This window comes from Bombus bifarius, unplaced genomic scaffold (assembly GCF_011952205.1).
Source record: "Bombus bifarius isolate JDL3187 unplaced genomic scaffold, Bbif_JDL3187 scf7180000009111, whole genome shotgun sequence".
Lineage (NCBI taxonomy): Eukaryota > Metazoa > Arthropoda > Insecta > Hymenoptera > Apidae > Bombus > Bombus bifarius.
Window position 1 is genome coordinate 401,930 of NW_022884904.1, and position 25,160 is coordinate 427,089.

Consider the following 25,160-nt stretch of genomic DNA (forward strand, 5'->3'; position numbering starts at 1 on the left):
CGCGTTTCCACCTCCCTTTTGTACATGTATAAAATTAATAATAGATGATTGTCGATGGGCAAGCGTATGGGATACGAGTATTAGTAGAAATAAGGAATTTTGTGCAATTAAATTTCAAAAACATTACAAATATAAAAATATAATTGAATAAAATACAAAATTTGTTTGAAAGGAGTCTAAGACAAACATACGATAACCATAACAATAACCAGTTACGCACCATTAGCATTAATAAAACTTTATTTATAATCGATATACATTGAATTGCTAAGTATATATATATATTTTTATATTATATATATATATTTATTTATAGTCAATTATTTACAGGAGTCACGTTTTCGCATGATTAATTAAAATAGAATTATTACAATAAACTATAGAGTAAATCAAACAACAATGAATCGGACGCTAGAAGAATCCGACATACTTCATTCTGTAAAACTGTGTGCACGACTTTGCAATTTCGATGGCAAGATGTCTCTTACAATTTAAGTTCACTGTACATCGTGCACGTTCAGGTGGACGCTTCGTACACACGTATCGTATTCGACTCTTACCTTTGTTAGGTATGGCACTTAACGCATTCGTGCGCGTCTCACGATGCCACGTTCGAGTTCTAATCTTATCGAACGCGAGCTCGTGTGTGTAAAGATTTTCCTAAATTAGACGCATGTTTAATTCATGCCAACAATATTTTGGCCGACGTCTTGAAAATTCATATTTCTTGTTAGATAGTACGGTAAAAAGATAATCTTCTCTATGTTCGAATCTATGGATCATTCGATAGACTCGAAAAGTTTGGAAAAGCTAATTTTCAACGGCCTAATTATCGTATCACAGGCCAGTTTCGTTTTCTTTGTATTATAGTATTCGGCGATCGATGTTATTTTAAACAATTATCTAAACATCACATAGTACCAGCTCGTTGAATAAATGCGGATGCTGATGGTCACGTTCTCCACCGACCTTCCAATTATCTTGCGATTCTTGCGACACGAGCCGAAGCTTTTTCCAACATTTTTCTCTTTCGGAAATAACGATTTCTTTGAACAAATAAATTAAATATCGATTAAAAATCATTATCCCAGCCGGATAAGTCGTCAGGAGGAGGAGGATCTGAATCCGGAGGATACTCGTCAAAGTTCGTTGTATCGGTGGCACTTTGAACTCGTGGCATGATTGGAGGTTCAAGAGTTCTCGATCTGAGGCCTTCCCAGTTAAACCCGTCGAACCATCTAAACAAGAAAATAGGATCGTTGATAAACAATTTCTCTCCCTTTTCTTTTTCACGCAATTAATTTCTTTTTACGCAACTAATACAAATTTTGATACACCTACTTATGTTTTTGTATTTCGCTAATGCCACCTTTTTGGTATCCAAGACGCTCTGCAGGATTATCCCTTAAAATAAATAATTAATTTCACGGTCTATCCGATAATAGTTTAATTAATATTATGATAATAGTTTAATCATTACCTGCACAGCTTTTTAATCAACGCAGTTGCATTTCGTGTGATCGATCTAGGAAATTCTATAGCGTCGATTCCTTTTAAAATAATGTTATAAGTTTTCATTGGATCGCCACCAGTGAATGGCGGTGTACCCGTGAGAAGTTCGAACATCAGTACACCAAGGGACCAGTAATCGGCACTGATATCGTGTCCCTTGTTTAAAATAACTTCCGGTGCAACATACTCGGGTGTACCACAGAAAGTCCACGTTTTTCTCCCGTGATCCAAACGCTTGGCAAAACCAAAGTCAACCAGTTTTACGTATCTAAAAAATATGACTAGCGTTTAAGAATGTCGTCGATGTTACGTTGCTGTATCACATCTATGTACAGTGATACGTGTCGGAGGAAATTTTCTTTACCTCATCCCGTACGTTAGATCTACGTTAAAAATCATCTTACCCTTGACTATCAAGCAAAAGATTCTCCGGTTTGAGATCTCTGTATATAATGTTCCTAGAGTGAAGATAATCGAAAGCTTCGACGACACAAGCGGTGTAAAATCGTGTCGTGCCGTCGTCAAAATGACCTTTATCCCTTAGAACAGTCCAGAGTTCGCCACCAAGGCAAGCTTCCATCAGCATATAAAGATATTTCCTGTCTTTGAACGTTTTGAACAGCTTCACGACAAAATCGCAATCAGCTTCACCCATAATTCTTTTCTCCGACATAATGTGTTGCTGTTGTCGTGTTTCAACGATCTGGGCTTTCTTCATCTGTTTTAGAGCGAACGATCTACTGCTGTCCCCGACTATTTGAACCAACTCGACTCTTCCGAAACCGCCTACACCTAGAGTAGCCAGTGGTCGAAGATCTTGTAGCCTTAAATCTCTGAATTCCTCGTTCAACCTGTATCAAAGCGTTATTCGGATGATGGATTCGTTCGTTCTATATTTGCACGATCGCTAATTACACTAACTTTTCGCAGGTACACTCTTGTCAGAAATTGAAATAATTGCCAACGAGTAATAAAAGAACAAGCGAAAATGTCTTTCTAGCCTGAAACATTACCTAATAGCGATCTAACGTAATCCGAGTATTTTTAAGAGTAACTATATCGAGATGCTATGCTCTTAAATTACATTAATACCGCATTAATAGGGTTTATTAACAACTAGTTAGTTTCTAATCTTTTTCATTTTTTCCGTGTTATGCGAGCCTCCATTCTAAGCGACGCGGCATTAATGCAAATTGCTGGCACGTCTCGAAGAAAAAAGCGAAACGTTAGCTTAATTGTCGAATCATTAGCACACACATGGTTGTACCGTAACGCGAAACTTACTCCGAGATAGCACGCTCTATTCTCCCATCCTAGGTAGTAGGCGTGAAACATAACATACAGATACACATAGACCAGGGATTTAACAGACGATTCACGATCATGATTATGGTCGTGTATAATTAACGTTCATGAGAGTTAACGCGGTTATTAGTAATAAAGCCACGTTTTACCGGCGTACGATCGGATTGCGAACTGTAAGTTCATAAAGGCTCACCTTCTACGTTCCACGAGCTCGTCTTTATACCGCGTACGAATTTCATCCAGAGACGAGATTAGCTGATTGAACGTTTCACGGTCTATCACCAAGCAACTCACTCCTTCCGGATCGTCAGCGATTATGTTGGCCGTTCTCAGGTCGTCTCTGTGGAAACGTTTCGTGCACTTTAATATTTAGGACGATACCGTGGGATTATGACGAGACGAAAGTGCGACATATAGTATATCGACTACGTACATACTGTGGTAACGTCCTATATTTGGCAAGCAAAGAATACAAATTAGAAGTTAAATTTTTCTCTTTCGTCGTTGTTTACCGTTTTAATATCCAAAATTGTTCCCTTACACCGATTGAATTCCCCTATTTTATAATAATCTAATGAAATTTGAAACAATTACCCTTGAAGCGCCTTCTCGCCGAAGAAATCGCCTTTGCTTAACGTCCTGATGTACTTTTCTTCCGGAGTATCGGGCTGCTTTATCGTCACGCGAACTTGCCCTTTGCTTATTATGAAAAACGTGTCTCCTCTTGCTCCTTGCCTGATTATGTAATCCCCATTGTTGTAAAAGGTCTGTAGAAGTACGTACACGATATGGAATAAACGAGAAACGAGAAACGAGAAGAGTATCATCGAGAAGATACCAAAGCTTACCTCTTCCAATACGTCTGAAATTTTGATTAAAGTCTCCTCGGGCAAATTCTTGAAGATAGGAACGCTGAAACAAACAAAATCACGTCGTTCGTTAAGCGTGTCTTCGCTCTTCCGCTCTGATACAGTTATCGCGTGGAAATGATTTTTACCTCTTTAAGAAATCCGTGTATTCGGCCTGCCGCGAGAGGCCGGTTCTCATCATAATCGTTTGGAAGCATTGCCGATCGATGGCCCATAGCTGGCAATCTGTAGCCGCTGTTATCGTCGCTGTCCTCTTACAATTGTAAAGAATTGCCAGCTCACCGAGCACCTTGCCCGGTGCCAGAGTGCTCAAGTATTTGCCATCGCGAGACACTTCCACTTTACCCTCTGCAAACAAGGTCGAACAATTAGTATTTGCTGGATCTGTCAAACATCGTCCGGACATTATTTTCGTGCCACACAACGTACAGTATCATCGAGCAGGATGTGATTTTTCCTGAGAACACAATTTTTTTTTTTTATCAAATTAAACGAAAGTAAACATCAAACGAAGATTTCTCGTTGCTTTTTCCTAACGCGGCCGAGAGATAAATTTCGACTAACCAGCGCAGGCGATCGCGTTTCGACGAAGTTTTCCACTAGTCGCGGTTCACGCTAACGAACGATCGACCGTATCATGCACGTTAAGGAGAATATTGTGCATCAGTCGGTAGAACCAGATGACGTAGTTGTTGGCGCAAAAATCGATTATTACAAAATTCGAGCAATACCTGCGTGGTTTGTTACGCACGATGGAACCTGGCAGGATAAGCTACGGATCACGCAGATGTACTTTTTATGAAATCTTAATTCCTCGTATTCGTCGTAATTGAAATTCATATTTCATTTCTGTACATATTTAGCGTTTTAACTTGGAACGTCTAATATTTCAATCCGAAGTAACTCGATAGATGTAATTACGCTATCTCGAAAATCCTGCAATCCAGCGGACGCATGCTGTTGAAATCTTCGCAGCAGATAATCAAAAACACATTAGACGACTCGTCAAGCTTATGCTATATAGCGCATACAAATCATATTCTTCTATCATACGTGGAAACATCAAAGATACAATCGTATCGACAGAATCGGACTTTTCGAAATTCCTTTCATCGATCGTACTTTTATTCGATGATAAACCGCGCCGCTATCATCGAAGAAGCGGTTCTAACTGATAAATTAGGGGAACAGTCGGAGCCTTAAATTACACTGTTTAACAAAGTTTTCAAATATCCAATGTCGTTAATAATTACTTTTTAGATAATGTTATACCGAGCTTCTTTAGCAATGTTTCGTGATAAATGCGCGGCATTAAACCGCGTGCCTCGCTAAAAAATCTCGCACGACCAAAAACCCCGCAAGAAATCTTAAGCGCGACGAAAAATAAGAAACATCTTGTAAAACTGGTAATTTTGCGGTTGTCCGAATGGAGCAAATTGCGTCACGCGGCAGTGTGTAAAGATTGCCCTCTCTGCTATAGTAATCAACATTTTTCAGCGCGTGGACGCGAGTGTGGACCGGATGTAACGAACGTACGCAGTTATCTCAGACCCAATCCCTTAGCGCACAATGGGCCTATTCATAAAAGCATCCGGTACCTGTGCAGTTTTCTGTTCGCTTACCGTTAACGTGTGCATTGTATACTCGATTTCGCCCACGTTCTTGCTTCTCCGATTAGACTGTTTGTGCCGCTATTACCGACCGTAAACAATTCTTCGGAGCGCTATTCCGCAATTCGTCGTTTCTTTCTTCGCTCCACTCGGAGAACGTAAAGCGGAGGAAACTGCTATCTACCCGGCGGAAGTTCCCTTATGCGGTTTAGTAATTTTTCAAGGTATTAGCAAGATACCGTCGACTTCAAAATTTTTGTTACCGATACTCGGCGTGCAATCGGCGATTTTAGGCGTCGCTATCGCATCGCGTACGACGAAGCTGCGATTATTTTCTTCGCGTTAACCTAATGAGAAGAAAACGTTGCGAAAAATGGGGTTTAAGAACTCGTACTATTCGCTGGGAGGAACGAAGAACGTCTGATCGACGTAAATCCTAAAGTCGATCCTTTCGGCGTTCCATCGAATCGATATAGCGTGGATCGGTGGAAATCTGCAAATTGATCGAACCAACGCTACGGTGGTTTGCATCGGAATTCCGAGAAACGCGTACTCGTTCGCGACAATACCCTCTCTGTAAACGGATCGACTTCATCTGGATTCGTTAGATCCGCGTTTCTTTTCTAGGAAAAGCGCGAGCCGGCGCAGAAATAGATCGAGGAAGGGAGAGTAATTGTTAAATGAAAACGATTAGCCAATCGTAGCTGACCGTTGCCGCTATAAATATTCGTCACGAGTTGGTAATAATCGGTTGGCACGATGTACGCTTCAAGTTGAAATATTACCGATGGCTACGCGAAGAAAAAGACGAGAGAGATCTATGAACGTGAACTCTTCCGTGATAAATGACATTTGGCCTTCTTTAGGTGCTGGGAAACGTCTAATTCGTTTCCTCTGTTACTTTCTATATTTTCTATTCGTAGTAATCGTTTTTCCTCGTTAGGCGAGCCACTCGGCAGCGAAACCGATCGATTACGTTTTCTAAAAATTTCATCGATCTAATAGCGGAATCCATACGCGAGCGTTTGACTTTATAATCAGTTTGATTTCCGTGCGATCTAAAATGGCAGTGGTCGAAAGAAGCGAAACTGGTATCCTAAGGATATCGCTTCTATCGAAACCTTTACGAAGAAGGAAAGAAAGAAAGGAAGAAGCAGCTGCGTATCATCGAATCAACTCGTTACAACGATTCACCTTTATACGAACAATCAGAAAGATTTCTTAATATTAAACGAACTTTTCAGATCGCCGAGCTCGAAGTTTCTATGCCTTAACAGAGCGATTGGCCGGTATCTCCGTTTTCTCCGATCATCCGTCGCATAAAAGTCAGGTAGACACGTGAAAGCTTGGTTTTTGCGAAGCTCGACAACAGCTTGGAGCGTGTTTCTTAACGCGTAACTCGTTCCGCCACTCGGTATATCGTATATCTGTCGTGGAGGCGTGCTCTTCTCGATTAAACGAGGCCACCAGCCGCTTCTTCCAGTGCATGCATCTCTTCGCGTTGTCTCGTCTTTCGCGAAATGCTTGATTTACTGTTGCGCCGGCATAATTTAAACCGTCGAAGGTGATTCACTTTAGCAACGAAGGCGCGATGTTCGGCCTTTTAGACGAAGATGGCGAACGAACGAGAGAGAAAAGGATACGCATTCGGCTCGCTCCAGGTTTCACGCGTCTTCCTCTTTTCTATTTCTGGCGCGTCTTCTATAGCGCGTTCATGATTCGTTAGGATCTATACTGTAATTCGGTAATACGTGGATATTTTGTCAAAGAGAGGGTTGAGAGAAGGGGATAGTCCACGGCCGTATTGTCCCGTGAACGTTGCTTTCACTTCCTCGCGTGCATATAACGTATCCTGTCAAGAACCCGCCGGTACAAAGAGACTTACGTTGCGAACCGGTTTCCAACCGATGCGATTCCCCGGGATAACTGGCCATTCTTCGACTCTTCTCTGGACTTTGCCGATCTATCAGTTTGGCTCAGTTCGCATCGAACGATCGCGACTGCCGCTCGAAAGTTTCACTTCGGTTACTCTACCGGAGAACAGAGCTCGAACCTTCAAATTGGCAAACGTACTCGTACGAACGGAGATTCGAAGTTTCCTACGATCCTATGCGGCGATGTTAACGCGTTCACCGTGATACGGGACATACAGGCCCCGTAACGAACCTTCCTCTGGGCTGCCGCCTCTTTTTTTTATATCGCCGTCATCTTTCCACATTTCTCAACGAAATAAACGCTAATTAAGTATTTGCAAGACAAAGTTACGTAACACGTAATAATAGCGAGAAATTCTACGAGACTCGTTTGCTCCTTAGAGGCAAAAATGTAACGACTTGTTGGTTGTACGGCTGTTATTTGTCCCGTGCCGCTAAGGATACTTTATATCGTACGTATCAATTGGATTAAAACAATTGTAATACGTTGTAACGTATTTGACAAAATTTTCAAACGTGAAAGCGCGATACAAAACATACGCCGAGACGAGTATGGCATGGCAGAGTCCCGTATCGTGAAATAGAAAAGTCTTTAAAAGAATCTGTCGCCGTGAACGCGTCAAGCTATTTGCGACGATGACCTCGTAGCTTCGATCAATCGTTTTTATTTTTTCATATTTCCGCGTACATTTAAAAATATGTGTCGTTTAAGATTACACGTGCGAGCGAACGCTCCTCGAGGTGTGTTATCGCGATTTACTTATTTTCTCTGAATAGATTAACACGGTGGTGTCGTTACGAGGATTTTCTGCTTCAAAGTCTGTTCGCATAGCGAAGCGGTAAACGAACGGAGAAAACGAGACCCCATGCACCTGAAGGTTAAACGTTCAGCCACGATGAAAGCCCGCGTCCCGATAAAAATTCCTCGCGTGACGGATACTCGAGAAAGTTATTTCCTCGTAAACTATAAATAACGATAGCGAAAAGCGTTTCAAAGGACAAGGTTTCGGAGCTGTGCCAACGCGAATTTCACCAGAACGTTCGTACTTGACATTAATATTCAACATCTCGAGGGACGATCGTAAAGTTTAATTTTTCCCACAGTTCTTTCAAATCTTCGCTGACCTCGTATTACGTTCCGCTATACGTTTTCTAACCTATTACGTTATATTATCGTAGGAAGTGATCGTAAATAAGGTATTTATCCAGATGTTCAATAGGAGTCGCGTTACAGCACGACGGAGCGTCGGATTACCATTCAGAAGGCAGAAAATAAAATAAAAAATAAAAAAAAAAAAAGAAAAAAACGATGGTTTCGCAAATGGGAAGGGGATTGAAAATCTAGGAACGCGCTAGCCCCTGGTACTTAATGTGCGTAATGCAATACGGTAACGCAATACACTAATGCCTGAACAAGAACTTACTCATTTGCATAAGTTGCTTCATCTTGTAATCAAGGTTGTCCCTTATCTCTAATTCGTTATGCTATTCGCAAATACCATCTGAATTTAAATCGAGATATCGCTCATAGAAGACAAACACGGCGGTGACTTTGATTAATCGCGGAGCCCTTGTCCGAGGTTCGACAATGGCCCTAATTTCGAGCAATTTTTAATAAGACAGGTATCAATGCCTGGAATCGTGCGACGTTAATACAAATTGGCAATTTCAAAATTGTTCGTCATAGTTGGCAAAGTGTCGCTTTCAGGGGTCATCGACTTCGTTATTCAATTAAGCGCAAAGGATTCTACGTCCCGATTAGTCGAAGCCGTCTCTGAATGAATTACGTCGCGACTTGGGTAAATTATCGAGGAGGAAAAGCAGCGGAAAATAAGCGCCAAGTCGTTGCTTGCGACTAAAGTTAGGCTCGACGAGATCAACGCGGCTCTTGCGAGTTGAACGTTTGAAAGATGCGAGTAAGCGAGAACTCTCAACGAGTGCGACAGTTTTAAAAGTAGGATCGCTGGCGTGTACGTTTTGCACGCATTTGCTATCGCGTTTCGTAATTTTCTGACACGATTGCGTTCCTCTAAGAGCCGTGGTTCGCTCTTTCGAGTCTCGGTTTTACGAGTCTTCACCTCCGTCCTAGGAATCCTCGTCCGATATTAACGCTGACCTCGCGTAACTCGTCTGCGACAGCTCTTTTAAACATCCATTCGAGGAAACGACATATCGGGCTATCGAATGATCATTTGGAAAACGTTGGAAGTTAATCGGATAGAATTCGAGATCTTTGGAGTATGAAACGAGTCGATAAAATTCGTAGAACCTGGAAACGGACGACAGTGCTTTCCCGCTCGCTGCGAAACAGGATAAAGTTTGGAAAGTGAACATAATTACGTGACTAACGGAATAATGTTACCTGGTCACGAATTCTCGATTACGAAAGGAAAAAGGAATGAAATTCCGTCGGGTTCTCGGTACATGTACGTGACATTTGTAATGACATTTATATACACGCGTTATCCGCGAAACGTTGTATAACCTTCGACCATCGCGAAAAACAAGAAGCGATCGATTTAGAATATCGAGGCAATCTCGATGTAGATAGATCATCTTGATGAATGACAGAACGCAAAGCCCGAATGGCAGATGGTATAAAGCGAAAACTTTTGCTGGAAAAGTAATTTGAGCAGCGATACTTTTAACCGAAACGTCGATCAACGATAGTTGTTGCAAGATATTCTAAAACTTCCTGAAATTACGCTCTACAATTTTCAACGACGATCGACGAGGAAATTAAGCAGCTGATCCGTTATATATTTCTATAGACACGATTTCCATTGTCCTGTTGCTTTGTATAACAGACGTTTATCGATTCAAATAGCAAGTCCATTCAACTTGCTACATAGTTTTGTAACACTACGAGAAAACAAAATATTAGAAATAAAGAGCTATTATATATCCAATATGAATCGCAAATAAAGGAAGTCTGTAATTGCGAGTGATTAATACGTGTCAGTTTTATTAGAAACCTTACCGTGCAAACAGATACGACGTCTCCTTTCTCCTACGAAAAGTAAGAATAAACTAAATTCTGCTTTCGTAGAACGAGCATCTCTTCTTGTCTCGTCTCTAAAATGATAAAATTCCTTTCTCCATTAAGTCGAAACAACGTTCTGTCACTGATTTCACGATTCTCTCTCTCTCTCTCTCTCTTCCAACTTGAATAGTTTAGTGTTGAAATCTAGTGCGAGTGTATTTTGCCATAATGTTTGCAAAACGAGCGATGAATCAGACATCGAGTTTTTTGTTCTGGATCCGAGAGAGGCGAGCTCGTGCCTCGCAACGTTAAAAACTCGATTCGAATCGGAATTTTCTAAACGGATACGCCGGCATCGCCAACGTTACACGTATTTCCGTTTGGATCGCGTACACGGTTAAATAGAGTCTTTAACGCGAAGCGCAATATAAATTATAAAGCGTCTTGCGCAATTTCGATAGAAAGTTACGCTCTTGTTTCGCTAGACGAACGTACGGTTAATCGGAGTAGTAAAATTCGATTAGATCGCTGCTTTCTACGGTATGTAGACGTATTATTCGTTCGCATTATACTACGCGTATTCGCTTGTAGTAGAATCTATCTATAGTAGAATCAAACCAGCGAATCGTTCTTGCGGAAATAGAACGTGCACGTACGTTATCGCCAATGATTTATTAGCAATTCTTTCTCCGCTCTACGACGGACAATTTAGTAAAAAGATACTTCTTTCTGTACTTTGGATAAATTCGAGGATACATCGACGACCACCAGGTGTAGCGCGAAGAAATTGTTCGAACGCGTCTCAGGTATTCGCGGATGCTTCGAAGGTACGAGAGACGAAGAAAAGGGACCACCCGCTATAGCTGACCTGCCAGAGACCTCGAACGAGAGAAGCTAACAGAAGAAAGAAGAGGATAATTCTTCTTCGAGGTCTGTCCGTGGTTTATGTTCTATTCGCATATTCTACCGGAGACTTCTACCGGATGTTCCACGGAGAATACGATCGTTATAATTAAAATTGACTGGAAGAAAAATTATTTTATTAACAACGGACAGCGTTTGACGTTCCTTAGACGGTTTATGGTTTATGAGATCGACAATCGTCATACGCACACAGTTTCGAAATGACTCGTTCATACTCTGCGCAGCTGCGGTTCTTTAAACTTTCCGCTTCGACTTACGACGAACCGTGTCGAACGATCTCTGTTTTGAAATACAACGTTACCACTTAACTCTCAGTGGTACCGATTCGTCCTTTGAAATTTTGCAACGCTTAATGGCTTCGTTGGACCGAGAAACTTTCTAACAATTTCTGCCAAAGTCAATTCCACGAACGAATCATTTCATAGTAAACTACCGTCATCTCCTTGTCATAAATATATTTACGAAGGCAAGTCGTTTGGTTTAAGAATTAACCATCTACCTATCGGGTACTTGGATACGACGAAGTCGAACATCGTGCAAGAAATGATCGGTTCCGTTTCTGGTAGACCGTCATATGCCTCATTGAAACAAAAATACCACAAGGTGTATCGATACTTTCGCGAATGGCTGTATACATCGGGTAGCGCAGAATTTCAAAGAGTACATCGTGTGTGTACAAACCCGCGACAGGCCACCTAGCATGACGATATAACAGGACAAAAAGTTTACGCCTCGCATACGATATCCCCGTCGAAAGGTTTTATTCGAAAGCCGCGTAACTGAATTCCCGCTTACTTGGTCTAGCGGTGTCTTATCGTCAGTCCAACCCGACGATCTCGTTTCTTCGACCCGTAGCGGATAACGACAAAGCGGTTCGTTGGGAAAATGCATGGTTCGAGCGTCGACTGGCCACCAGCTTTTACGTCAATGCTCGCCAGGAACCTTGACTAGCCAGTTTGCAAAAGCGGATCGCTGTCTCTAACGTTTCTTTCCTCGTTATCGGTATATATGTTTCTCTTTTTTCGTGCCTGTTCGTCGAACTAGGTCAATGGATTCGTTCTTCTAGAAAAATCGAACGCGTCGCTAGCGAGGATGGCTCGAATATATCGTCAAGGACGCGAGACCACTTTTTCGGAGCAGATTTCTTACGGTTTGCCTCTGAACGTGTTCCTTGTATGTTGCTTTTAGAGGAGAGGTTTGTGGGACGATGGTGTCACATTGTTTGAGAAAGATTGTTTCGACGAAAGAGTTACGGAGATTAACGTGGGATTTAGTCGAAGAGACGAGAGTTATAGGATTATACGTAGGATAGAACGATAGGAAATTTGGGATTTCAAAGAAGAAGAAGAACCGAAACGAGACTGTTTGTGTACGCATATGGTTGATAAGACACCGGGATGTTTCTTTAGAAAATATTTGCCGTAGAAGCTGGATATATTACTAGAGAGCTGGTAGAGCAGAGAATGCTGTTAGGAGAAATGGTCCTTATCACCGTACCGCCTCCAGGCGCGCGTGTAAGGAACCCTTGCATTGTTCACCATGAGTCATCGGTATATTTTTCGACTTTGCGAGATACCAGAACTTATTTCTCGCGTGCTGTATCCTTATAAGATTCGCACGGCTTTGCTTAAGCAAGATCGAGCAAGAAAAAGGGAATTGCCAAATTAATAACAGTTGGATTTATTAAGATTCCTCAGGCAAGTCCGTGATACGCGATTCGTCGGTGAAAAACCCCGTTTATTTTCGCGCGTCATTCAGAAACTGCGATTCGACGGGCTATTTCATTCGCGTAAGTGTCAGATTAGAGCGCGTAGCGTGAAAGTAATTCTTCCTTCGCTTTTTAAAGCGCGTTTATTAACAAATGCGCCTGCATTCGCGTAAAAGAAAATTATGATGAACGCAAACATACGCAAGTACTATTATATAAATCGTTATTACTTGGAAGTTTACTTAAACCCATCTAAACTATCAACAAAAGATAAGAACTCGAGTCAAGCGTTACATTATCCAGTCGCCGTAAGACGTACAATTTTAAGTAGAATCTATCGTAGTGGCACAGAAAAGCAGTTGTTCAAAGCGTTGAGTTTTACCATATACATTCAAAGATCATAAACGTTTAATCGTTCGTCGCAACAAAAGGCTTGCTTCTTCTCTAACCAGATCGCGAAGCAGAGTGACTCGAATCGCGTGGAATCTCGGACGACAGCTGTTCACCGATCCAGCACGAATTTCCTGCGATTACTTTGAAACCAAATCCCCCGGAATTTTCAGCGTCCAGTACACACATGTTGTCAGCCAGTTTGGGAGCAAATTCAGCTCGATTTCGGGCGAATAGGTGCACGACCTGTTTCGAAACTCGCTCGGTTTCTCCCTTTAACTCGATTCAGTTTGAGTCAGTTCGATTTCTTAATATCTTTGCTCAGATTTATAGATCGATGGTCTCGCGTTTCCCGCATTTTTGGCGGTGTGGTACTTTTACCGAAGAAGCAAAGAACAAGAATGCAAAGTATTTCCCTTATGAATATCACGAGCCATTTTAATTAATAACGAGGTAAAATTCACAAAGAATTAGGTGAGTTATGAGGCGCGTACGAATAAGTGCCGTCCATGGAAGTTGTACTTTTAAATAACGGTGTCACTCGCGTAACACTGAACTGCCTATATTATGAATACAATCCTTGAGAAAATTCAGCGTCGATGACAGCGCAAGTAGGTTCCAAGGTTCTGTCGCTTAGGTTTACGCGATTACGCTATATTTTTCCCGCTATGTCTTCTCGAGATCTTCTAGTTGATCTTTTGAATATAATTCTGTCGTCGACTCATTCGATATATCAACGGAGAAACAAACACTCTAAAGGGATTTATACAAAGAGGGCAGACGCCGAGAAAGATTAATCACGAGATGAAAATAAGCGGAACACGTCCTTAGATGAAATTTAAAAAAGTTAGGAGATACGATTGTAACGGGTTTTATGATTATTTTAGAACCAAAAGGCAAAAATTGGGATCATAGGTGGGTATAAAAATAATTCTTGACTCGTCGATTAGAACTAAACACTGTGCCTCTGTTCGAAATCACCTTCGCTTTTGACCTCAGTGGACTTTTTCCCCGACCATGTGTTGTAAGTATATTTTATAGGTCGAGATAAAAAAAGATGTCAAGTAAATATATGTCACTGGCAGAATTGTTAATGAATTATGGAAAGAAAAGGGATGTACGCTATCAACAGACACGAACGTGCGTTACTACGGTGACGAAGTATGAATAAATAACAGATATTTACATCTAGTAGCAATCAGAAGCTGTACGTACTTATACGACTCCAACTGCGACTTCGTTTCTAAATATTTAATATTCCTGCCAATACAAGACCGATAACAGCAAAGAATAGAATTATCGTTTGAAATTGGAGTCGTAGGAATATCACGATACCTTTCGACTACTACTACGTGTAAATATTCCTGATTCATTCATACTTTGTCTATTCATCTATTCATATCGTTCTTTTTGGTATAGCCGAGAGCTGCTACGAAAGACACAACTTCCTTTAGCGTGAATTTTCGATAATATCACAATGGATATTTAAAACATAGTTCCAGAAATAGAAAGTTCATTGGCCTTCGATAAATACATATTACAAGCTCGCCAATAGTAACAGAAAGCTTCCTATATTTTCATTCGAGAGTTGTTGAGTCGTTCGATTCAAGACTACAAGCGAGCGTATTATAAAATAATCTGAAAACGAAGAAAATAATCGATCGAGCTTACCTGTTAAATACTCTCGTCTCGATCGAACACAGACGCTTTTAACGACATATAACAGTGTAACAGTTGGTACATAACATTATCTCATAAAACGACACAGAAAGCCAGAGAAAACGTTACTTTTACATCAGACAAACGTCAACAGCGGATTACTATTCTGTTGCGAGTGAGAATGTAGCGAAGTTTACGTCTGATGACTAGGCACTACTGTTGCCATAAACGGGAGAATAACTCGCGTGTGTAATGCGTTCAGAATTTTGTCACCTCTCTTCTATAACTATTTAATAATGACATTGTTGTTGTTATTTTGACCTATAAATGTGTACTGACAATATACTACTACGACAACTACGACAACTACGACAACTACGACAATTAGGACAACTACGACAACCTGTACATGGTATATTAACCTATGCTCAAATATCGAATACCAGATTCTTCTTCTCTATAAAACGCGTTAGATGCTTGTTTCCTTAAATAGGCGGCTATATAACACCGGGTATTCTTGTGTGAAAGATACCAGTTTGCCAGGTAGTTTTATTGATGGAGGTCAGCGGAAAATCTGGGTCGAAAGACCCACTGTGTAGTCTCTTTTCTATAGGTATAGACAGTCTCGCGCAATCGGGCCAAAAAGCCACAGTGTTAAAATGGTAGAAGATCGATGAAAATTTGATTACCCAAGATTAAATTAGAAGCGATTTGAGATGCTCGAAAAATTTCTTGAAAGCTATTTTTTATCCACGTGTATCTACGTAGGGATATTAGTATACAGCGAAATTGATTAATCTTGTTTTCTTCTCCGTTAATTTCGACGAAAATCACTCGGACGGAAAATCATTTACAATGTAATAACTTAGAATGCATTAACACAAATCGTTCAGTTTCTAGCTCGTTGAGTTTCTTTTCGAATACAGTATGGAAAATCTCGCTAATCCCGTAAGACTAATTAAAGGCGAATAGCAACAAGGTATGGCAAATGGGCTGGTAAATATTAACTAATTTAGTTGAATAAAATATGGCACGATAACTGCTCGATCAACAAGTTACATAACTCGAACATCCACCGGTCTAAAAACGAATAATAATTTATAACAGTCGGCTTAACGTATCGTAACGCATCGCACTTTACGATCTCATTCGCTTTGTTCAACTAGAAATCAAAGATTCCCCAGACATTTAAATTGACTGAAAATTCTTGAGATTTCTCACTCGAGATTGAAAGAGATTTTGAAAACAGATTTGGACCTTCATAGTTGAAAAACTTGCGGTTAAGCTTTTAATTGGTTTTTCTCTGTACGTAGGGCACTATGTTTCACGGGACTTTCTCCCTTTCGTTGTCGATCGATCGGCAAGAAACGTTAAGACCAGCAGTCACAACGAGAATCGTTGATCATGGAGCGAACTCATCGCGATTAATCCAGACAGCGGCAACGAATATTTGCAATTAGAACTGCGGTTTGTAGCAAGAACGTGGGAAACACGGAAACACGAAATAGTCGTGCAATTAATACCTCGTGCGTTGATTACCGTGTAGTACGATCGTTGAATCGGTTAAGCTGATTAACGAACGACGCGGTTTAACACCTAGACTACCAAAGTAAAACAAATTCTAAAACGATACGCGGCCGAGGAGCGTGAAAGTTGCAACACGATGAGCATCGTATGAATAACAGATGAAACTCTCTCGAGTCGAAATAAAAACAGCAAGCCGCGCTAAACTGCACGATAGGATGGCTTCTCCCATAAAATACAGTCAACGAGGAAACCGTGCTAACGAGTAACCGCGTTCCGTGCTCCAGAAACTAGGGGATTAAATCTGGTCGTGATTTTTGTCTCTACTCGCGTTTGTATACGATGGAAGTCGAGCCAAGCAAAACTTATTTTGTTTCGGTTGAGATATCTCGCGAAGGCCATAAATCTCGTGTAGGTGAATGTGCCTTTGATATTTCAAGGTGATCTTTGCTTTTCAAATGCAACTATACATTTTTTTATACACCATTCGGTGCATTTTTTAATTCTCTATAAAAAAGTATTAAGCTACTCGGGTCGAATGATAATTAGATCAAATGATACTTTAACTTTAATCTCGTAGAACTTATCGTAGGAAAGACGAGGAACGCAGCGATTTACCTTCACGTTCTCCTTGTTTTTCAAACACGCAATTTGATAGAACTCGATGAAATTAACATTAAAATATGTTTTGAACAAAGCATTTTCGGATACGAGTATCTTGATACCTTTTTGTAGAGAATGAAAAACAGCATCGAATATCGTATAACAAGATGTGCAGCTTCATTCAAAAAGCAATCATCTCGATCACCTAAGATCACCTTGAGATCTCGTCATAACGTGTAAGTTTATTCCTCTGTCTAATCTATTAAAATTCTATAGGAAATAACGTAAAACGATATTCGAATTAATGGAGCATCGCTAATAAAATCGATCAGAATGTCAATTAAAGTTAAAGCAGCCGCGTGGTAGAACGACGAGAACGTGAGAGAGCAGCCAAGGGCGAAACAAAATATTTCCGAATAGTAATTGCGATTTTTGTATCCCTATGAACTTGAATTCTACTAGTGTTGTAGTAGTAGATTGCTGAACTTATTTCAACGATCGCATATTTCATAGATAATACTTAATATAATACTTATGATTGCGTAATGCAATAAAGAGTAAAATTGTGAGAATCCAGTGGCAATTAAGATTATCTCTTACCAGTGGGATGATACTTGAGAAATAATTGTTTCTTTAGCAAGATAATGACGAACATTCTTATGTGCGGTATCTCGGTTCGAAATCTTTAAGGCAACTTGAAATTATGGAAAATTTACAGTCAGTGAGAGCGGGTGAAAACACAGCAATAAAATCATTTTCGTCTTAGAGAGACAGGTGGAAATTTTTTCAATTTCGGATATTTCAATTCCATCGAAGTAAAATTTCTTCTTCCTTTCCAAATATCGCGAAGCTCGGCCGATTCGTTTCTCAATTTCGACTTTCAACCGAGTCGTCGATAAATCATCGCAGTGGTCAGAAACGCGATTACAAATAATCGATCGGAGAAGAAAAATTCGATTTGATGTTCGAAGATACGATTCGTTTCTTCTTCGCGATATAAAGAACGCGGTTAACGCAATGCGCGTTATCTTATGCAAGATGTTCTCCATAAAGATACAAAGTAAAATCAAAGTAAACGTCTGAAACGTGATTAGAAGCAGTGTAATCAACCTTCGCGTTGAAAGATACGAGCAGTAACAGGCTTGAGCAACGCTGCTCTTGCGATAGAGACGTCCGACCTAAATCTAGTTTTTACGATAGCTGACTGTTAGGTCAAATTAAATATGTAAACGGCTAATTCGCGTAATACGGAAACGTTTGTCGTATTCGCATTTGTGGAGAATCGAAGATCGCGCTTTTTGTGCAACTTCGATCCAATTTTATTTTTGTATCGTTATTTGCTTTCACAAGAACATTGCGATCGAAGGTTGAGACACACATTTGTCTTCTATTTATATGCACAAGTTATTACGTCAATCTATTTTTTGATATTATTGGTGTTGCCGTACCGTAACTATGGTTTTACGATACGTCAATACGAGATTTTAATCTTTCGGTATATTTAGATTTCGGTATGTTTAGAAAAATCATGCGTCTAAGGGTTAAGTCGAGTATCACGCAAGAATCGATCTCGAACGGAACATTTTCGCTTCGCTTTCGTTGACCAACGCGAGATTTCGCGTTGGATCCCGATCGAATCAAGGACATACATTTTTCACAAGATTACAAAAGCTGGTCGCGAGCGGTCGAGACTCGACCCGGATCTAGACGCTACGAGTGGTAGTGCAAACCAGTCTTCGCGGATATGTACCGTCTAATTGACGTTCTCTGCCTACGTGTGTATTGTATCTAATTTTATGATTAGACAACTTCCTCTCGTCTCTTTGCGAGGAATTAGGAAAAATTGATGTATCCTTCTTAGAAATGTTTAAATAAACTAAGAAGACAGGCGTGACAAACTTTAAAATGCAACGACTCACGGTCATTTTTTTTCTCCTTCCAATTGGTGGTGCAGCCCGAACACCGAAATTATCAATTCTTAACGTGTATCTAGATATCGGATTTGGCCACTATTCAAATAAACTATTTATCACAAAGTAATCGTTACGATAATATCATATGTTTAATTCAAATCGTGAATCTCGGACTCATCCAATTAAATAGAGGATCTTTGAAAGCGTAAAAATGCTGAAAACTTTGCAACTAAATTAATACGAGCATGCTGGGTTTTTATTTTTAGTGATGTCAACGACTGAGTGATATCCTGTTACGCGATTACCGCGTGTTCCCAACATATGCAGATTTTTCTCTTTTATTACTATTGTTATTACGATCAATCGCTTGATCGTGTAAAGAGCGTCGAAGTAATCGTTCAAATTCCTACCTCTTTGATATTTTGTTCCGATCCGATTTATTTCGATGTTTTAATTTTGCGTTAATTTGATTTAAAAAGCTTCGCTCGGAAGAGACGATCGATTTCGAAATACGCTTCGAGCATAGTTCACGATGTTCACATTTTCTTTAGATCGTCATCGCCTTCCTCCAGCACCTGAAGCAACGCTGACATTTTCTACCGTCGAATACATTTCCATAAACTTTTTTTACGTACCAGCCTTCGTGACTTTCATTTACTTTCGATAGGTACAGTATGTCTAACGATAATTACATAGAAAATTACACAAACAGGAAATTTCATCGTTGAACTTTATCGAAAGCGTAGACACGCAGAAATTAATCATTCAGACCACTATCGTTCAAAAGTTTCTATCAATTACTACGATCAACGAACGACCATGTATCCACCAGTGAATAATCGATCGATATCGATTCGGCGTGAGATTTATTCCAGTCAGGATCACTCTGAAATGTACGTCTCGTACTACCGAATTATTTAAAATGTTTTAACGAGTCTAACATGAATCGACCCGCGAATCGTTCTCTTATACGGCTGTTTATAAAAATAATCCACGGCAGGGAATTTCTATGTCATAGTTGCTACCCGAGAAGCATTGTGCGCACGTTTTTCTCAAATTTCGCTACGAACATTCTGGACAACCCGTTATTATCGCAGAAATGTGTCAGCTCTTACCTTGCGGTACCGCGTGTTCAGAAGCGTTACGCATACCGATCGATGGATCGATGTCATCGATATCGAGTCAATCCTGCTTAGGATATACAGTCCCGTGTAAAAGTTTTGCGATTAAACCATTCATATTACTCGTGTTACAATAACCAGCTAAGAATATCTTTAGGGAATGTTCCTACGTGCTTACTACTCTTGCATAACCGAACTAATATCACCAGCGAAATTTCACGAATCGCTGATTAGAAGATCTTAATATCAATAGCTTCTCTTACGTAATAGAAACTAGTTTGATAGCGATTAAGGAAAAGAGGAATTTTCCTACGGTTTGAAGGCTCGAGCGAAACAAATGACATCACCAAGCAAAGATAGTTGCTTAAAGAGCGGCAAAAAATCGGTGTCGAAATACCTTCGCGTATATGTCGTCTCCTAGCCGGCGGAGGAGCGCCGGTTCGTCGCCTCCTGGCGTAGGTGTGAACCGGTACGATCAGTCTCGGTCTGGGTATGAGAAATCCACCTTGACTATTCCCTCTTTGATTCAATTCGCTCGATTCACTGTCAGTCGTGCTGATGTTACTCGATTTCCTCGACTCGCAATCCTCCCTGGCCGACGAGTCAACGCGGCTACCATCCAGAACACCCTCCAGCTGGGAGATCACCTCGGCATAAGGTTGTCTGTACTCGTCCTCTCTCGACGCAGGTTTGCTTCTTGCGTTACTTGCCCAATTGACGCCACACTCGCGCCAGCTGGCCTCGTAAAGAAGCTCCATCGCCCTTCCTCGAGTCGCGTCAGGGTCCAACAGCAACTCTGGGTCCTCCAACACCGCTCTGCCAGGATAACTTCTCACTTTCATGGTCGGACGAATCTCGGGATTTCCAGAATTCCCACCTCTTTCAGAGCTTCCTTCGAGATTGACGAAAAACGAGGAAACGGAGTATTCTTTCTCGTAGTTCGTTGTTCAAGCACGAGAGACTTTTACAGACAGAGCGACGAATCTTGGTCGTTGAACGAGATCAGATAGCAAGAGACTCGTCGGAACGTTGCTCCGAGACGATAGTTGGAAACGTTTGATCCAGTGGGCGACCTTGGACATGATTCACCGCGCTGGACATTTTCCAACGCCTCCAGCTCGCATTTTTCGCTTCGGGATAGGAACGTAGATTGTACGGGCTGTTAAGAATCACCAGGGTTCCTGCCGCTCGTTCGTTTGGAAACCCTCCGTAAATTTGACCGTGGGAACGACAACTTCGACGTTGATCTGGCGTTCATCCAGTGGGAAGATCGACGAACGTTTCCCCCGATCGTTTCGTCCTTTTTGTTTAGCTTTGCAACAGCCCTTCGAGTCGGAACTGTCGAACTCTTAAAGGATCGAGCGTTTTCGAGCCGTATAAAAGACACTGGGAAACACGTGTCTCTGAGAACTACCTGGATTGCTTTTGGAACGAATCGACGAGTCCAGCGTTCGTCGAAAAGTTCCAGCGACTCCCCACCGGTTCATGCTTCGGGACAGCGCGTAAACGACAGCCGGCAGCGATGGAAAACTGCGAGTTGCGCGATTTTCGAGCGGCTAATTCCAGGTCTGTCACGAAGCAGAACAATGACGCGCTATTCTTAGTCCCGGCTCGATTCCTTTCGATACGAATCGGACCTCTCGATTCTGCAATAACGGGTAAACTGTTCGATCTTTTTCACCGCCTCGAATCTGTCTCGCGTACTTCTCCGCTCAAATCCTATCGTTTTCAGCTTTATCACTTTTCATTGCTCCCGTACCTAAAGCTCGTTATCTCTGATCGATGGAAATCCAAGTTTCCTCGGCGCTTTAGATCGAGGAATGTTGTTTTCTCAAGAAGTCACGTAGAAGACACACGACGACCAGATCGACAGATCGTTTGCTTGCGCAAGAGATCCGATGGACAATGAAATCACGGTTCCGTGTTCACTCGCGTTTCCACTTGGATCGGTCGGTTTTATCGGCAAAGAAATTTCGATGGCTCGTTATTCGACGACGAGAAGATGATTTTGGAAAAGTGCGAGCGAATGTAAGAGGAGTAAGAACGAATGATGTTTTCACAAAGAAGGATCCTGTCGCGAACGAGGATACGGGCAGGACCACTCCTTCGAGACTGACGCTCACTGACAGCGTTCGCGACTGGTGAAAAGTACGCCCGCAAAGAGCGTGCACGAGAAACTCCCTTCCCCTCCGACTGTCAATCCCCCCACCAGTTCGCTGTTAGCGAGAGAAAGGACAGTGGTTCTCAGGCGAATGCGATTGCCCTCGGCGCGACCACTCCCACGTAAGTACGTACAAGTATATCGGGTGACTCGAGAATACCGCAAGATACCCTTATCAACTTGTACGATATAATTGAGATGGTAAAAGACTAGATATCGTATATTTGTCGTATCAGCTGATGCGCTTCGAGCATCCGCGTCGAAATTCTTCTTTTTGGAGGCATGAAATTCCACGACTAATTCCATTAAGAGGCAACCATATTGCGTGTGACATTGCAGATTTGTATCGAATTATAGAAAAAGAGAAGAAACGGATATACCACGGAGATATACGTGAATCGACTGGAACTTTTTCGATTACGCTTCGAGAAATACCTGTCTCGCAGTTTCCTTTTGTCCGTTCGTCTTGTAATTGTTAGCACGCAAGTTCAACAACGAACGAACGATCAGAAACGATGCACCAATTACGTTTCCCCTGAATTGACTCGTTTATCTTTCGTAAATCGCAATGAAATAACATAGCCTAATTGCGAGAACAAGTGGGAAACACTACGAGCAAAAGTGGAGCAATCTTGGTTGGAACTGTTTCTCGCGTTTTGCGCTCGATTCCCCGGCTTCGTATTCCCCTTTCCTTTATTTTTCTCATCGTGTCATTATTTCCCATTTGTGGAGTGCTTTACACTTTGCTTTTTAACGCGGATAGATTTCTCTAATAACCCCGATGTAATTAATTCTTTTTCTTCTTGTATCTTCCTTCTCTTTTTCCAGCGATTCTTGAAATTCTAACTTTCTTTCTTTTTGCTTCGATTCTACGCCCCGCGTTGACGTAATTTTTAATTTGCAAATTTGCTGCAGGATGAAACGGTTCTCTATAAGCCAAGAGTAATACGCGCGACAAGTAAATTTTCTAAGATAACACGTATCTTGCAAAATATGACAGACATTAATATTACGTTCGATGTTCTCTATGTTTTCCATACATATATTTAAAAGTACACGTCCCGTTATTACATTTAAATCCACTCTCCTTACTGCTATAACGATGACTCATGATTTTATTATCCCGCAACGCGCATGATTGCTAAGGTTCGGATAAAAAAATAATTTCATGCAAATTATTACCAAGTGAACAACTTGTAATATAATTTTACCGTTAAGATTTTACTGAAATTATCGTGGAAATGGTCGAGTTTCCTCTATGTCAGATACTAAAAACCATCGCTAATACATGGTTAATTCACACTTTCATTTGCTCGTCCCTCGTAATTTACTCCAATCATTATGATTTTCCTACGACCACGTTTCACTTCTATCGCTGTAATTTCATATATTTTATTCATACGCACAAAGGTTTCTAACTTTATGTATAAACTTTAATCGATTCGGCATGTACGCTCTTTAACGAGACCATTGTATTAAGAGGAATCCTTCTAAAGCGATTAACCTACAGATTTCGTTCTCCCTGCCAATGGCACGAACAAAATTTAAACCTACGCTAAAAGTGTTATAAGAGAAAGTTTAACGTTAGAAAGTACACGGTATATAATTAATCGCGATTAAAATTGAATCGAAGATAGAATAAGCCTATTATGTGATTTTAAATTTTAAAAATCCACGTTCAATTTGTTAGGTATATTTAAGAATTTAAATTGGTCATCGTTTGAAAATTTGAAATTAGCCTCCTGACAGTACCAATCATGCTTTTCTAGTAGTTACTTTTATCCAAATTCAATTATCAAAAACCATCTAAAAGAATCACGGATTTGCCGTAATACAATTAAAATTGTTACGATTATTACTATTGCTACGATTACAATCATAGTAGTGTCAGAGTATAGTTACATAGGTACGTAAAATTATATGCATGACGTTATGCCGGTGATAATATGCGAGTGAAACATGCGTTTGGTTTACACGTTTCTGTCAGGCGGATTTTGCTCGTTTCATTTCACGGATACCTTCGAATTGTCACAAAACGATGCGAAACAATTTTGTTTTATAAATACATTATAACCGTTGTATTTTTTAATTACTATGCTATCACGGTACACCAACTTCCGAGAGAAAGGCCAGTGATTCTCATCCTTCGTCGTTAGATGAAACTATCGATTTTCTATTTCGTTTCCATCGAAACATCGCGTCTTAAGTAATCTAAAAACCGGCCACAAAGTAGGGAGGAAATTACCAAATAGCTTCTTATAATTTCTAGTAGATACGAATCTCTTACAATCAATTTATTACAGACCGATTTAATATATTACATTTATTTTGTAGATTAATTCGTAATAATTATTGCAAGGAATGTACGAAAGAAAATGATGAGAAGCGAGGAAGGAATTAATTGCTCCGAAATTGGTCGGCTCTTCCTCCAAAGAAAATCCTCATTTTAATTAATAAATTGACCAGAGATTCTATCGCTATAAATACACCGTTCTATGCCGTATAATCATTGAATCTCTTCCTGTTCAAGAGACTCGTGTTCGTAATTATTTGCGCAATCGTTACGCGACTTGACGTTAAACGTTACACGTTTACACAGTTGGCTTAATCGTGGCTATTACACGTAAAAATTCGCGTTATTACGTTGCACGTGACCCATTGCGTTCGAATTTAATTGTAGTATCGTTGTTGGTTGCGCAAATCGTGTCTGAATGCGCTCAACCAGCACCGGAAGTAAAAGCAAATTTCGCCAAGAACGAAGCTTCTTTGTACGACTATAATAAAATACTCGTATGAAATTGCTCGATGCGAAGGAATTGAAATTCGTCGATTACGATCGCTCGTCGCGAGGCTAGCTTGGTAGGTACGAAACAAATTTTGGTACGACGTAAAATATTTATAGAGAAGGAGAAAATTTTCAACGCGATCTCAACCGGCAACGTTA

At 40.7% G+C, this 25,160-nt stretch overlaps 1 protein-coding gene across 3 annotated transcripts in view; it reads right to left on the minus strand.

Moving 5' to 3' along the window:
- Positions 1-708: 708 nt before the first annotated feature.
- Positions 709-25,160, minus strand: part of LOC117213509 (cGMP-dependent protein kinase, isozyme 2 forms cD4/T1/T3A/T3B) — a 54,172-nt gene continuing 29,720 nt past the window's right edge. For 2 of the 3 annotated variants that reach the window (XM_033458896.1, XM_033458897.1), the window contains exons 3-10: positions 3,815-4,034; positions 3,666-3,729; positions 3,412-3,584; positions 3,011-3,157; positions 1,917-2,363; positions 1,481-1,780; positions 1,342-1,404; positions 709-1,238 (exon numbers count right to left, since the gene is read on the minus strand). In XM_033458896.1, the coding sequence (XP_033314787.1) occupies positions 1,073-1,238; positions 1,342-1,404; positions 1,481-1,780; positions 1,917-2,363; positions 3,011-3,157; positions 3,412-3,584; positions 3,666-3,729; positions 3,815-4,034 (1,580 nt within the window). In that variant the 3' untranslated portion in view covers positions 709-1,072. Of the gene's footprint in view, positions 1,239-1,341; positions 1,405-1,480; positions 1,781-1,916; positions 2,364-3,010; positions 3,158-3,411; positions 3,585-3,665; positions 3,730-3,814; positions 4,035-20,452; positions 21,002-25,160 lie in introns of those variants that run through there. The other variant, XM_033458899.1, reaches the window with a different exon arrangement.